At 51.9% G+C, this 14725-nt stretch overlaps 1 protein-coding gene across 2 annotated transcripts in view; it reads left to right on the top strand.

Annotated features, from left to right (window-relative positions):
- The first annotated feature begins 8979 nt into the window (after window positions 1-8979).
- The window catches only part of USP36 (ubiquitin specific peptidase 36), a 48429-nt gene continuing 42683 nt past the window's right edge, over window positions 8980-14725 (top strand). Inside the window, exons 1-4 of one of the 2 annotated variants that reach the window (XM_074389018.1) lie at window positions 8980-9114; window positions 13133-13304; window positions 13526-13787; window positions 14374-14595. In XM_074389018.1, the coding sequence (XP_074245119.1) occupies window positions 13535-13787; window positions 14374-14595 (475 nt within the window). In that variant the 5' untranslated portion in view covers window positions 8980-9114; window positions 13133-13304; window positions 13526-13534. The remainder of the gene's footprint in view (window positions 9115-13132; window positions 13305-13525; window positions 13788-14373; window positions 14596-14725) is intronic. The other variant, XM_039477005.2, reaches the window with a different exon arrangement.

The following is a 14725-nucleotide window of genomic DNA, read 5'->3' as shown; positions in this document are numbered from 1 at the left end:
GCAAGGCGAAGGGCTGGCGAGTGTGAGCGTGAGAGTCAGTGGGTTTTGAAAGTGTGTGAGGATGTAAGAGAGAATGTATGTATGTATGTGTGTGTTGGGGGAAATTCCTGGGGCCAAACTTATTGTGGAAAGGGTGGCATCCTGCCCAGATGCATTCAGGGGAAGGACCTCTGCCAGCCTAGGGCACATCTGGCTGAGGTGCCCCTTGCTAGAGAGCAGTACCAGGGGACCGATGCAGGGGATCCACAGCCTGAAGACCAGGGTGCACCTCCCCAAACAGCCAGCTGCCTGGACGGGCTCTTTCCCTTCCCTTCCCTCTGCTTTCTTTCCGTTCCCTCCCCTCCCCTCCCTTCTCTCCCTTCCTTTTTTTTGAGGTAGCATTTCACTCTTGTTGCCCAGGCTGGAGTGAAATGGCACAATCTCGTCTCACGGCAACCCCCACCTCCTGGTTTCAGGCGATTCTCCAGCCTCAGCCTCCAGAGTAGCTGGGACTACAGGCACGCGCCACCATGCCCAGCTAATTTTTTGTATTTTTAGTAGAGATGAGGTTTCACTGTGTCAACCTCTCCATCTCCCGACCTCATGATCTGCCGGCCTTGGCCTCCCAAAGTGCTGGGATTAGAGGCATGAGCCCCTGGAGATGTGTCCTATTCAAAGGAGGCAGAGAGCCCCCAAAATGATTGAGGTTGGGAATTCCAACCAACGATGGGAGAGAGGTATTCAACTAATAAACTAATATAGATTACCAAAATAAAACAAGAGAAAAGGCCAGGCACGGTGGCTCATGACTGGAATCCCAGCACTTAGGGAGGCTGTGGTGGGCGGATCACCTGGGGCCAGGAGTTTGAGCTGAAACATGGTGAAACCCCCATCTCTACCTAAAATACAAAATTAGCTGGGCGTGGTGGTGCGCACCTGTACTTCCAGCTACTCGGGAAGCTGAGGCACGAGAATTGCTTGAACCTGGGAGGTGGAGGTTGCAGTGAGCCAAGATTGCACTACTGCACTCCAACCTGGGTGACAGAGCATGACTCCAAAGAAAAAAAAAAGAGAGAAAAAAAACCCTACAAAATATGTATCCTGACTTGTCCCAAAGTGTCTCGGAGCAGCTGCTGCTCTTGCTAGCGCCCTCTGTGGTCCCAGCTCCTGTGGTCCCAGTTCCTGTGGTCCCAGCCCCTGTGGTCCCAGCCCCCATTGGCCCAGCTCCCGTGGTCCCAGCTCCTGGCCACCAGCTGCCTGCGCCAGGGCTACAGCCTTGCACAGCTGTTCTCCTTGCACAGTCGTTCTCCTTGCACAGTCAGAGGGTCAACACCATTTAGGAAGGAAGACTTTCTCCCCTCCCTCTGAGACTAGAAACAAAATGGAAGCATGGTAAGAATGGTGGCAAGCAGCCAAAAGAGCCACTTCCTTTGGGTATCAACAGGTGACCTGGCATCATGGCTTCCATCTTCCCCAAGCACCTGTGCCTAGCAGCTGCCTGTGCTGTGCACCTTCTGGGGCGATGCTAATGACATATTTCCTGGGAGCCCTGCCCTGCCCTGCCCTGTCTGCAGGGATGGGAAGGACAGCCTGCGTTGCCCTTCTTCCTAAGGCGGCATCTCTCCCAAACCTGGGAACCCAGGTCTCCATGGACAGCATAGGCACCTAAGAAAAGGGTTTGCGTAGAGGCTGGTGACAGAGGCTCTATCGGTCCAGAAACTCAATAGTCTGTGAGTCCAGCAAGTCGCGTGACTGATGTGCACGGTGCCGCTAACAGCACGGGGAAACCTAGGCTGAAAATCCTCATTTGAAATGGCCTGGATCCCCCAGAGACTCGGCACCCATGAAATGCAACCCCAGCAGGTGGAAGAGCAAGTCCGTCATGGCACTCACCTGCCAGGCGAGGCAGGAATGCTGCTATTGCAATTCAGGGGCAGCACGCCCACCCCTACAGACCCGAAGGGACCTGCGGTTGTCCACCACACCCACAGCGTGCACGTGTGTGTCTGGGCTGTGGGTGACGAGCTCTTGGACCCTCCGGCATTCTAGCACCGAGAGCACATACCGCACGCCTCGAACGCTTCTTGAATGAATATGAGTGAATGCCAACAGAGTTTTCCAGCTTTTCTTGGAAAAGACTGGGCTTTGCAGGTGTTCTCCCACCCCAGTCCCCAAAAGCAATCCTTCGGCTGGTGTGCTGGTGCTGTGATAACCTGCTTTCTGCCAGCTAAAACGAACTCTTTCTCAGACTAAAAGCGGTTGAGGCTTTCTGTGAGCTTCTTAAGCCGGACACACTCCATCTTAGCTACTTCATTTTAGTGATTTTCCCACCATTAAGGAGCTGTAGTATGTCGCTGGGGCAGGCTGACACTGGGCACCCAGGAAGGCATTTGTTGATAAGACGCTGAGCTTAAGTGGGACCAGCAGAGCCTGGGAATGCAGGTGCAGGGAGCGCCCAGAGCCCCCGTTATTGGTAAGTTGTCTGTCTTTCATGACAGCTTTGCCCCTCGCACCTGGCACTGCTTTATTTCTCATGTACCAGTTTATCTTTGAACTCTTTGCTTACTCTGCTTTTGTGGAAAATTTGCTTCAGCTAAGTGCCCCCTCCCTTTTAAAACTAGGATATAAAAGACCACCTAACTTTTTCTTAGGGGCCGAGAGAATTTTGGGCGTCAGCCACCTCTCAGTCGCCGGCATATTAAAGGACTCATAATTCAATCTCAGAGTGTGGCACATTCCTTGACTTGCTCAGGTACAACAGTAACATCTGTGCAGAGGCGTCACAATCACCCCATGCCCACCGACCCCAGGCTCACTGACCCATTGCTTTCTTCAGAAAATGGAAATCATCAGGGTTGTGTAAGCCTCATCAGAGCAGCTGGTGGGAACCCAAACTCACAGCAGCTGAACTATTATAGAAGTCAGAAGGGAAATCATTAATTTGCAATTAGAAATGCAACATGGGGCTGAAATGCAGTGGCTCGTTATCTGTAATCCCAGCACTTTCAGTGGCCGAGGAAGGCAGGTCACTTGAGGTCAGGCGTTTGAGACCAGCCTGGCTAACATGGTGAAACCCTGCCTCTACTAAAAATACAAAAATCAGCAGGATGTGCACCTGTAATCCCAGCTACTTGGGAGGCTGAGGCAAGAGAATTGCTTGAATCCAAATGGCGGAGGTTTCAGTGAACCGAGATCGAGTCACTGCCCCAGCCTGCGCAACGAAGTGAGTCGGTCTCAAAAAAAAAAAGAAAAGAAATGCCATGTATGTCTCTCCAGAAATTAGCCCAAATCTTCAGCCATCGACAGACAGGCTGTGAAACCAGGAGAGGAGTTGAGTCCATCTTACCTTGACCTCCCGGGCGGGGAGCCGACCAGGTAATTTTTGGCTAACAATATCACTCTTCCGTTAATGCACCCTTTTCTTGAGATAAGTTCCAATGGGACTCGTTTTGATTACAGCTTTCTATAGCAGAATATTGTGTTCTTTCATTTTTAATGTTTCTCTGGTTTTGTCTTTAAGGATTTAGAGGTCATTCAGTTGTCTCAAGCATTTCATTTTCCATGTGGTTATTTCATAAACCTTTGTCCACAGTGAGCCCGCTGTGTGCCAGACGAAGTGAGCCCACAGGGACACACGGATGAATGAGACAAGGTCCTGGCTCCTGAGTCATGGGAGGTGTGTCCACAGGACATTCTGACCTAATGGCAGGGACGGGGGGAATCCAGGAAGACTTTCTTGAGGGAGGTGGTGCTTGAGCTGAGGGTTGAGGGGCAAGTGGGAAAGAAAATTCTAGGCCAAAGACCAGTTTGAACATGCAGCAGAGAGCCTGACTAGGGTGGGAGTGGGAGGATGGGGGGAGTTTGGATTTGGCTCTGCTGAAGGATCCAGAACTGGGAGTGGCTGGGAATGAGGCAAATTAGACAGGCACCGCCAGGCCCCAGGGACCATTAGAGGCTGCACCAGGGAGCTTGGCTTTCCTCATCAGCATCAGGAGCCAGAGAGGGTTTCAGTGAGGCGAACAATGCATTTGAGGCTACTTTAAAATATATTATTCTCAGCCGTGTGTGGCGACTCATGCCTGTAATCCCAGCCCTTTGGGAGGCCGAACTGGGTAGATTGCCTGAGGTCAGGAGTTTGAGACCAGCCTGGTCCACATGGCGAAATCCCAGCTCTACTAAAAATACAAAACTTAGCCGGGCATGGTGGTGTAATCCCAGCTACTCAAAAGGTTGAGGCAGGAGAATCACTGGAACCCGGGAGACGGAGTTTGCAGTGAGCCAAGATCACGCCACTCCACTCCAGCCTGGGCAACAGAGCAAGATTTTGTCTCAGTAAAATGAAATATTCTACTTGGCAGTTTGAGCAATGTATACAGCTATGCCAATAATGTTGGCAAAGATGGTGAGAGAGTTTACTTGTCCATTGGATAAGTGGAGAAATATCTGAGAGGTAAAATTAGCAAAATTTGTTGATAATTGACATGGAGGGAGGGAGATTGAGGACCCCAGGATGCTGGCAGGCAGGTGTGTGGGAATGAATTACTGTCTGTGTCAGCTGCAATTTAGCGAGGCACACCGAAACCACTCTGTGTATAGCCTTTAACACAGAGGGAATGAATGCAGGGATCGGTTACATCCTGATGGAAGAAACTCCCTGAGAGGTCACCTAGGACACTGTGTTAGCCCAGCCCAGCCACAGGAAGCTGTTAGCACCTCCAGAGTCGAGAGACGGTGGATGGAGGCATCATGACAACAGCCCAGGGCGGTGTCGCATGGGAGGCTGGAACCACAGGTGGGTCTCCTTGAATGGAACTGGGGCCACTGCCAGAGATTTCAAAGCAGAGAGGGAGGACAAGGAGGACCCAGCTTCTCGGCCCATCTACCCCTCAGCCTTGTCAGTGCTCCAGCTGGCCCCTCCCCAGGAAACCAGTTCCCACGGGAGCCTGGGAAATGCAGCAGGCTGGAGTCAGCCTTTCTGGGACACAGAAGCGAGCTGGAAAGGGGGAGGATTGAGTCTGGGCGCCCGCATTATCAGCCCAAGTGGGTGACGAGAAGAAGGGAAGCTGCCCTGGGGTGGGTGACGATGTGTCCATTTCTGAACACAGAGAGTCTGAGGTGCTTGTGGGATGTCTGTTCAGCGGGGCACGTGTTCTGCAGTTATTGGGGTTACAGGGGTCAGTTACTTGGACCCCTGATTCTGAAGATGGGGGTGGGGAAGGCAGGCCTGCATATGCAGACTCGGGATTGACCAGCCTTCAGGTGGTAGTGACAGTAGTTCTAGCAATGGATGTGTTCATAGGGTAGTAAAAGCATGGTTTTTGTTGGTTTTGGTTTTTTTGAAACAAGGTCTCTTTCTTTCACCCAGGCAGGAAAGCAGTGGTAGTCATGGCTCACTGCAGCCTCGATTTTCCAGGCTCAAGGGATCCTCCCCTCTCAGCCTCCTGAGTAGCTGGGACTAAAGCCATGCACCACCACTCCATAAACATTAGTAATTTTTTATGAGTGGAATATTATTGTGTTGCCCAGGCTGGTCTCCAGTTCCTGAGCCCAAGCGATCCTCCTGCCTTGGTCTCCCAAAGTGCTGGGATTAGGGCCAGTTGTGGTGGCTCACACCTGTAATCCCAGCACTTTGGGAGGCCAAGGTGGGTGGATCACCTGAGGTCAGGAGTTCAAGACCAGCCTGGCCATGATGGTGAAACCCCATCTTTAAAATAAATAAATAAATAAAATTTTTTTAAAGTGCTGGGATTACCGGCATGAGCCAGCATGCCTGGCCTGTTTGTTTTTTTTTGAGATGGAGTTTCGCTCTTGTTGTCCAGGCTGGAGTGCGATGATGCGATCTCAGCTTACCACAACCTCTGCCTCCCAGGTTCAAGTGATTCTCCTGCCTCAGCCTTCAGAGTAGCTGGGACTACATGCGCCCGCCACCACGCCTGGCTAATTTTTTGTATATTTAGTAGAGACAGGGTTTCTCCATGTTGGTCAGGCTGGTCTTGAATCCCCAACCTCAGGTGATCTGCCTGCCTTGGCCTCCCAAAGTGCTGGGATTACAGGTGTGAGCCAGCACGCCTGGCCTGTTTTTTTTTTAAAAATGTAAAAAAAAAATTGAACTATTTTCCAAATGGTTGAGTCATGTTATACTCCCAGCAGCTGTTTGAGAGCTCTAGTTGCCCTCATCTGTCCATTATTTAGTCTTTTTAACTATTTTAGCAAGTGTGAAATATACCTTATTGTGGTTTTAATTTGCATTTCTCTGGTGGCCTGTGAGGTTGAACAGCTCAGGAAAAGCTTTTATATTGGCCCTTGTGAACATATTGTGAGGATGATCTCCTCTGAAGCCTTCTGGAAGAGATTGGAGAAAGTTAGAGAGTGGAGTTAATTAATTAGAGTGGAGTAAATGAGAAGGTGGTGGGGGGTGGGGGGCGGGCAGTCTCCTTCTAGCCTCCAGGTCTCAGGCACCTTCTCTCTCTTTTTTTTTTTTTTTTTGAGACGGAGTTTCACTCTTGTTACCCAGGCTGGAGTGCAACGGCACGATCTCGGCTCACCGCAACCTCCGCCTCCTGGATTCAGGCAATTCTCCTGCCTCAGCCTCCCGAGTAGCTGGGATTACAGGCACGCGCCACCATGCCCAGCTAATTTTTTGTATTTTTAGTAGAGACGAGGTTTCACCATGTTGACCAGGATGGTCTCGATCTCTCGACCTCGTGATCCACCCGCCTTGGCCTCCCAAAGTGCTGGGATTACAGGTTTGAGCCCCTGCGCCCGGCCTTTTTTTTTTTTTTTTTTTTTTAAGTTGGGGTTTCACTGTGTTGACCAGGCTGGTTTCTTCTGAGCTTAGGCAAATCCACTTGCCTTGGCCTCCCAAAGTGCTGGGATTACAGGCGTGAGCCACTGTGCCTGGTCTCCTTCATATGTCAAGAATTGTGGGCCCAGCGCAGTGGCTCATGCCTGTAATCCCAGCACTTTGGGAAGCTGAGGCAGGCGGATCACCTGAGGTGGGGAGTTCAAGACCAGCCTGGCCAACATGGTTAAACTCCATCTCTATTAAAAATACAAAAAAATTATCTGGGCATGGTAGTGGATGCCTGTAATCCCAGCTACTCGAGAGGCTGAGGCAGGAGAATCGCTTAAACCCAGGAGGCAGAGGTTTACTGTGAGCCAAGATTGCACCACTGAATTTCAGTCTGAGTGACAGAGTGGGACTCCATTTCCAAAAAAAAAAAAAAAAAATGTGGAGCCTGGGCAACATAGCGTGACCCTGCCTCTACCAAAAAAAAAAAAAAAAAAAAAAAAAATTTAGTCACATGTGGTGGTGGGTGCCCTTAGTCCCAGCTACTCAGGAGGCTGAGGTGGGAAGATTCTTTGAGCCCAGGAAGTTGTGACCGCAGTGAGCTATGACCGCGCCACTGCACTTCAGTCTGGGTGACAGTGAGACCCTGTCTCTAAATAAATAAAAAAGAATTGTGGGGTTCTCTGAGTTTCAAGGTGTGAACTTAGAGCCTGAAAGGTGTGCAGTTCAAAGCCTTATTTTACCACTTGCTTGCTGGAACGTGCACACCGTTTTCTCAGCTGTAAAATGGAAACAGCATCTATTTGTGGGGTTGCTGTGAGAATTAAGTCATGTTGGTAAAGGGAACAGCTTACTGTCTGGCACTCCACATGAGCTCAGCAAGTTATTATCGGTTTTGTTACTGGAATAATTAAAGGGGTGCTACAGATCGTCCCTTTTCCCCCAGATGAGGAAACTGAGGCCTGGAAAAATTAAAATAAGTATCCAGTGCAACTGGCTGATTAGGGCACAGGTGATCCGCCCACCTCAGCCTCCCACAGTGCTGGGATTACAGGCATGAGCCACCACGCCCGGCCCAAGGATTCTTACAGATAGGGCATTGTCTCAGTATTAGACCAATATGGTTTTCTTCTTGTTTGCGTTTTTCAAAAAACACCAGCAACCAAGTAATAAATACAAGGTGAATTTTGTTCCATCTAGTGTCTCTCCCCATGTCCGGTCCCTTTAGGATCCGTGGGGAGGGGATGGAGATTCGCTTTGGGTTGTTTATTTATGACCTCACTCTATTCATCATTCCTACTTAATGTCGAAAAAGATACGACTGTGTGTGCCAAGTTCTGCCTTTTGGATAGTTTATGCTCATCCAGAGCTTCTCTTGAGTTTCTAAGGGCAGGGCAGGAACCAACACTCCACCCTTCCAGGGGAACGGAGAGGAAGCCAGCGAAGTTGCCTCGGGTCAAGAGAATTTTTCAAAATACTGCAAAAGCAATAGTGCTCACAAATGCTCGGCTAAAACCTTCGCAGAGCTGTCAGAGGGCAAAGCTTTAGGAGGAAGTGGGTGCAGCTATGGATTGCGCAGCTCCGGCCCGCGGCCCCGCACGCGCATCATCCGGGCCTAAAAAGGTCAAATCCAACACTCTCGTCCGTGTCCCTCATCTCCAAGAACCATTTCCTCGGCAGCCCCAGATCGCTCCCAGACCCCACGCTCCCCAAACTGCGGGTGCTCCGCGTGTGGGCGTCAGGGACGGCCTCCGAACCCCGGAGGTTAAGGCCCAGCGCCCGCGCCTCCGCTTCTCCGCAGCCACGGGACCGCCAAGCGGCAAGTGGAAGCCCAGCCTTCTCCCCGCCCGGGAGACTGGGCAGGGGAGCAGCTGCGGGGACGGACAGAGCCTCTGGAGCCTCAGTTCTGGGGCGCGGAGCGCGCCAGGGTCACAGTGGGGCGTCCACGACGGCGCCAGGCGCGCTCCGCCGACCCGGAAGTAGCGGCGCCACAGGCGCGCTGCGGAGACGTCACCAGTACGCGGCACAGGAGGCGGGAGCGCTTTTGGCTTTGCGCACTTGCGTCATCACGCGGGTGGCGGGGGTCCCGTGATGGGGAGGTGACGTAAGCGTCACGGAGGCGGCGGTGGGCGGGGACAGGGAGTGAGCCGAATCTAGCCCTGCCTCTTAAAGCCTCCCGACCCTTTCGCTGTTGGCGCAGCGCGGCGACCGGGTGCGGCGCCTTTAAGCGTCGTCGTGACACGTGTGTGAGGCGCCGGAGGCCCGGATGCTGCGCTTGCAGGGCCGCGGGCCGGAGGGGAAGCCAGGGTTGTCCGGGTTTGCGGTGCGCCCGCGGAGAGGCCGGGGTAGGCTGAAGCCGGAGTAGGCTGGGGTCGGGTCGGGGCGGCGCGCAGGCCGGGGGACGAGGCGGGGCAGGTGGCTTCCGTGAAGGCTTGGGGCACGGGAAGGGCCGGCGGGGCGCAGCCGGGGCGCTCCGGGAGGACGTGGGCCCGCGTCCGAGGAGGGCCTGGGATACGCCTCCCGCCCGCGAGCTCGGCGTCTCCCCATGGAGGGTCCGGGGCCGGGCTGTCCTCGCCGCTCTCCGCCGTGCCCTGGGCTGGCGATGGGGGCCGCAGGTGCCCGCCGTCTGCGCAGGATCCAGGCCGACTCCGGAGAGGCTGAGGTCGGAATCGGGGCCAGGGCGTCCCGTGCGGCCGCAGAGCCCAGCGTGGCGGGCGCGCTCCCGGGGTGGACGCCGTCCTCGAGGCTGTGGAGAAGGCCGCGGAGCTTGGGGCGGGGTGCGGTTCCGATGCCGCCGTTCCCGGCGGGTGGCGTGGGCGTCCTGGGCCCCGGGCCGGCGTGGCGGCCGCCAAACCCAGACGCACGAGAGGGGAGACTTCCCGAGCCCGGGTTTACGTAACGCTCGTCACGGAGCCAGGCTCGGGGAGAGGCGCTCGGGTCGCTGTGTCCGGGACGGGCGCTGCCGAGTCGCCGGGGAGGCCCGTGGAGCGCGGCGCTGGGTCCCGGGAGGCGCTGTTTCCTTGGGCTCCTCCCCCCAGCACGTGGTTTTGACCCTGCGAGCCTCCATTGCAGTTTATCCTGGAAAAGTGACTTTAGGAGGAGGAGGGAGAGGGAGTTAGCCTCCATGGTGCCGACTGGGGTTCGCGCAGGTGGAGATGTGGATGCGGCCCGTGCTGTGCCTGGACCGGAGGGAGCATCCTCCCTGCGTCGGGAAGAGCGTTGATGGTGTGTGCATCGGAGGGCTTTGCCGGTGATCACAGGAACACTCGTCTCGGGCTCCCACACGTCAGAGAGCGAGCGAGTGTTATTTAGGTTATTGCCTAATGTTTTAGGTCGAATTGGTGAAGCAGAGGTTGACCTGTCACACTTGAAAAATTGTGTTAAAAATCTCTGCATCTACACTAAGGAGTGGGTTAAGTTGACAGTTAACTTATTTCGACTGAAATTGGGTTACATCCCAAGTGTCGTGCATCCCCTCCCTAAGTGGTTCTCAAACGTTGGTGGTGGTGCAGGACAAAGTTCTCACCTTCCGGGGTGGATGACGGCCCTCACACAAAGCAGTGATGCTGTTGGCAGTTTTTCATACAACTAGATGTCTTCACTTTATACATTGTCCTTTATTCTAAGATCATTTCCTTACACATTTTTGGGGAGTTGATACGCTTTTATTTGTGGATGAAATCATAGCTCTGAGATTTGCTGCAGACTTACTTGGGGATGGGAGGTGACTCAGGATGGGTCAGACATAATTACTGAGGCAGAGTAAGGGGGCTCATGTGCTCACTGTGCTGTTCTGCGTTTGTGTGTTTGAATGTTTTCACTACAAAGTGTTTTTACGGACCTTAATTTTCTGTAATCATAGTGTTGGTAATGAAAGAGAAATGATCCATCTACGATTACCATAATGAGAGAGAAAAATCCACACTTAGCAAAGCAAGATTTTGGCAACTCCTGTTACTCCGTCAGGTTTGTTGTTGTTGTTATTGAAGTTTTACTGGTTCATTAAATCCAACATTTTTTTATTACCTCTTACTCTTTGTGAGATTAGACTGGCATTGACTGGCAGGTGTGGGGACGTTTTCGTTCTCTGGGCTTGTCTGGTGTCAGGGTTAAGATGCAGCGTGGCGGTGTTGTTCATATCGTGTGCATTGCAACAGCCGGTGATGAGGTAGCGTGATCCTCCCGCCTCATCCTGAGTGCACGTGTGGATGCTCCTTGAGCTTTAAGGACAGCTTTTTCTGGGTAGAGGGTTGCCGGTGCCACGCGGCATCCCAGGAAAGTAGCTAAAGAGATGGCGCAGGAAGAGAGTTGGCCTCCACTGCTGGTCGTCCTGTCCCTCCTACAGGCTGTGAGCCCGCTCCGTGGCTTCGGTGATTTAACAGGCCAGAGCCCAGGAACACTTACATTCAGGAGCCCCGTGTAGTACCTGCCCAGCCAAACACAGTCCCATCCTGCACCTCCCCGCCACCCAAGATTCTGGTTCCGTGCTGCAAGCCAGCAGGCCAGAGTCTGTACATCACAGGGGAGTCTGTGAGGCTTCTGTGTATTTTTTGATTCCACTGAATTGCCTGCATGTGACCCAGCAGTGATTGTTCAGTTGGTGAGAAGTCTTAGATAATTCTTACTAGAAAAGGCTTTTATTTTCTCAAATCAGACAACTTCTAATGCTTGTTTTTTTTTTTTTTTTTAAATAAGCATTTTCTTTACAGAAACTTTTTTTTCCCACATTATTCTTACAAGCCTAATTTTTTTTTTTAAAAAAGATGAGGTCTCACAATGTTCCCCAGGCTGGATTGCACTGGCTGTTCACAGACATAATCGTAGCTCACTGCAGCCTCCAACTCCTGGCCTCAAGTTATCCTCCTACCTCAGCCTCCCAAGCATCTGGGCCTCTAGGCCCAGACCACTGCACCTGACTTTTCTTTACAGACGTTTTTATGGAAAAAGATACTTGATCCATGTATGGAATTAGTTGATCCACAGTGATCAATTTGAATGGCTTAATAAAAGGTGCTGGAGGAGGTCCTTACTTTCACTAGAGCAGAATTTTGGGGTACACGTGACTTGCTGATTATTTCAGGGCAGGCTGGGTACTGAATACCAGAGGAAGTCGTCATTTTTCTGATATTCGTGAAGCAATTTAAGGGACGTAATTTTGAAATTGTGACTCAAATAGTCTGTGCTGTGTTTGGGAAGGTTACTTGAGAGGTAGTGGGTAGGGAAGGAAAGTGGTGTATACACAGGTAGCAGTTGGAGAGGCGCAGGGGTCTCTTGGTGACGGTTTCTATGCAGCTGCACCAATAGTGTGCATCCTCTGTTAGCAAGCTCTAAAGCACTTCCCAAGACTGTTATTTTTGTTGTTATTTTACAATAGAAAAGGAGGTTTGGAGAAGTCACTCTGGGTTTCAGAGATAAGGGTGATAGAACCTCCCAGGGCCACTACATTCCAAAGCCTGTGATCTACCCACTCGCCTGCTTTGGTTTTCTTCCTCTCTGTTGGTAAGTGGCCTGGAAGACACTTGCTTATGTGTAGAGGTGTCTCATGGATACTGTTCTCTAGGCCTGCTGCTTGCTCTTTTTCTCCTACCTCACTTTTAGAAAGATAATTTGTATTGTTTTGTTTTGTTTTGTTTTGTTTTGTTTTGAGATGGAATCTTGTTGTTACCCAGGCTGGAGTGCAATGGCGCTATCTCGGCTCACTGCAACCTCTGCCTCCCGGGTTCAAGCAGTTCTCCTGCCTCAGCCTCCTGAGGAGCTGGCCTTACAGACGTGCACCACCATGCCCAGCTAATTTTTTAATTTTTAGTAGAGACGGGGGTTTCACCATGTTGGCCAGGCTGGTCTTGAATTCCTGACCTGGTGATCCGCCCACCTTAGCCTCCCAAAGTGCTAGGATTGCAGGCGTGAGCCACTCTACTCCTGGCCTAGAAAAGTAATTTGTACAAGCACTGTCTAATAGAAACATAATACAAGCCACAAATATAATTTATGATATTGTGGTAGCCACATTGAAAAGAAGCAGGTGAAATTCATTTTCATAATTTATTTAACCCAACATGTATAAAATAGTACCATTTCAACATGCAACTGATCTAAAGATTACCGGGGTGTTTTGCATTTTCTTCTTATACTGGTGTTTATTTCTTTTCGAAATCTGGTGTGCACCTTACACTTACAGCACCTCTCAACCTGGACTAGCCTCATTTCACATGCCCAGTAGCCACGTGTGGCCTGTGGCCTTCATATTGGAGAGTGCGGGTCTGTAGAGACATGCTTGCTTATCTGACCTGCATGTGAATTCATTGCATGGGTGTGTGTAACCAGTTTGTATGTGAGAATTAGCGTCCCCTTGTTTTTGAGCAGACAGTTGGACCACATGATGGCCTTTTGAGGGAAGTGGCATCAAGAGTGATGCCCAGAGCCACTTGATGAACATCTGCTGAAGAGGCGCACCTGGCAGGGGCTGTGTGGCTGCCTCAGGCCGCAGTTGTCTGCTCAGCTCCATGTGTGGCAGCAGCTCCACTATGTCCCAATGGTTAGTGATGGGTCTCCTTGTTTCACGCTTCCTTTGTAGGGCTGGCAGCTGATCCAGGGGAGCTTTTGTGGTGGCTAGCATCCGTGATGACCCAAGAGGAGATCTTTTTTATTTTTTATTTTTGACTCCACCTTGTGTGTAACCAAAGAGGAGCTCTTAAGAGCTGATTTCGTCCTGGGATTTAGTTACGCCTTGCTCTCTGTTTCTTCGTGTCCCCACAGTGATGCACCATGCCCATAGTGGATAAATTGAAGGAGGCCCTCAAACCCGGCCGCAAGGACTTGGCTGATGATGGAGAACTGGGGAAGCTTCTGGCCTCCTCTGCCAAGAAGGTCCTTTTACAGAAGATCGAATTCCAGCCTGCCAGCAAGAGCTTCTCCTACCAGCTGGAGTCTTTAAAGAGCAAATATGTGTTGCTCAACCCCAAAACAGAGGGAGCCAGTCGCCACAAGAATGGAGACGACCCGCCCGCCAGGAGACAGGGTACAGATGTGCAGTGTGCTGGCAGAGAGGCCCTCACTCCGGGGTGACCAAGTGGATGGACTTAAATGTTGTAGTTAGTAGGAAAAACAGCAGAATGTGGTGAGAGAGTTCTGAGTGTGTATATGCACTCGGTGGGTTTCAGCTGTAAAGCGATGATACGGGGTTTGTAGGAGGGAAGTCTGTGTACTTGGAGGGCCCTTGGGACTTGCTGGTCCCCTTTCCCAAGTATAACACAGTCAGAAGTCAGGCCTGGAACTAAGAAACGGAGGAGGGGGAGCTGCATGGGGGCACGGTGTGGTGCAGAGTGCCAGGGCCTGGCTCCTTCACCCACTCTCTGAACCATGCCCTCCATCCCTCGAGGGGTCTTTGGAATCTAGACCCAAGCAGCCTGGGAGGTCTGTGGGGTGACGGGGTTTACTCCTGAGCTTTCCAGGAAAGTCCAGTAAGTGGAACACCAGTTCCCTGTTGCTGCGTTCCGAGTCACTGCATGCTAAGTGTATGCACCAGGAGTTCCTTTTTTTGTGTGTTTGACTTGTGTGTGGACTTAGGTCTTTCTCTTTTGTTCCCTTGTCCCTTTCTTCCTCAGGCAGTGAGCCCACGTATGAAAGCTGTGGCGATGGAGTCCCAGCCCCACAGAAAGTGCTCTTCCCCACGGAGCGGCTGTCTTTGCGGTGGGAGCGGGTCTTCCGCGTGGGCGCAGGACTCCACAACCTTGGCAACACCTGCTTTCTCAATGCCACTATCCAGTGCTTGACCTACACGCCGCCTCTGGCCAACTACCTGCTCTCCAAAGAGCATGCCCGCAGCTGTGAGTGTGGGTTTGCCGCGGTGGGGTGGCTGCGGGTCCTTGGGATTAGATAAGCCCATGCTCTTGTGGTCCTGCTGAGCTCAGTCTGGATGAAATTTAGGAGTGCGGTTCTTCTTGAGTAGTAACTTAG

Source organism: Saimiri boliviensis, chromosome 17, assembly GCF_048565385.1.
Source record: "Saimiri boliviensis isolate mSaiBol1 chromosome 17, mSaiBol1.pri, whole genome shotgun sequence".
NCBI classification, from domain to species: Eukaryota; Metazoa; Chordata; class Mammalia; order Primates; family Cebidae; genus Saimiri; species Saimiri boliviensis.
This window is presented reverse-complemented; position numbering and strand designations above follow the sequence as displayed.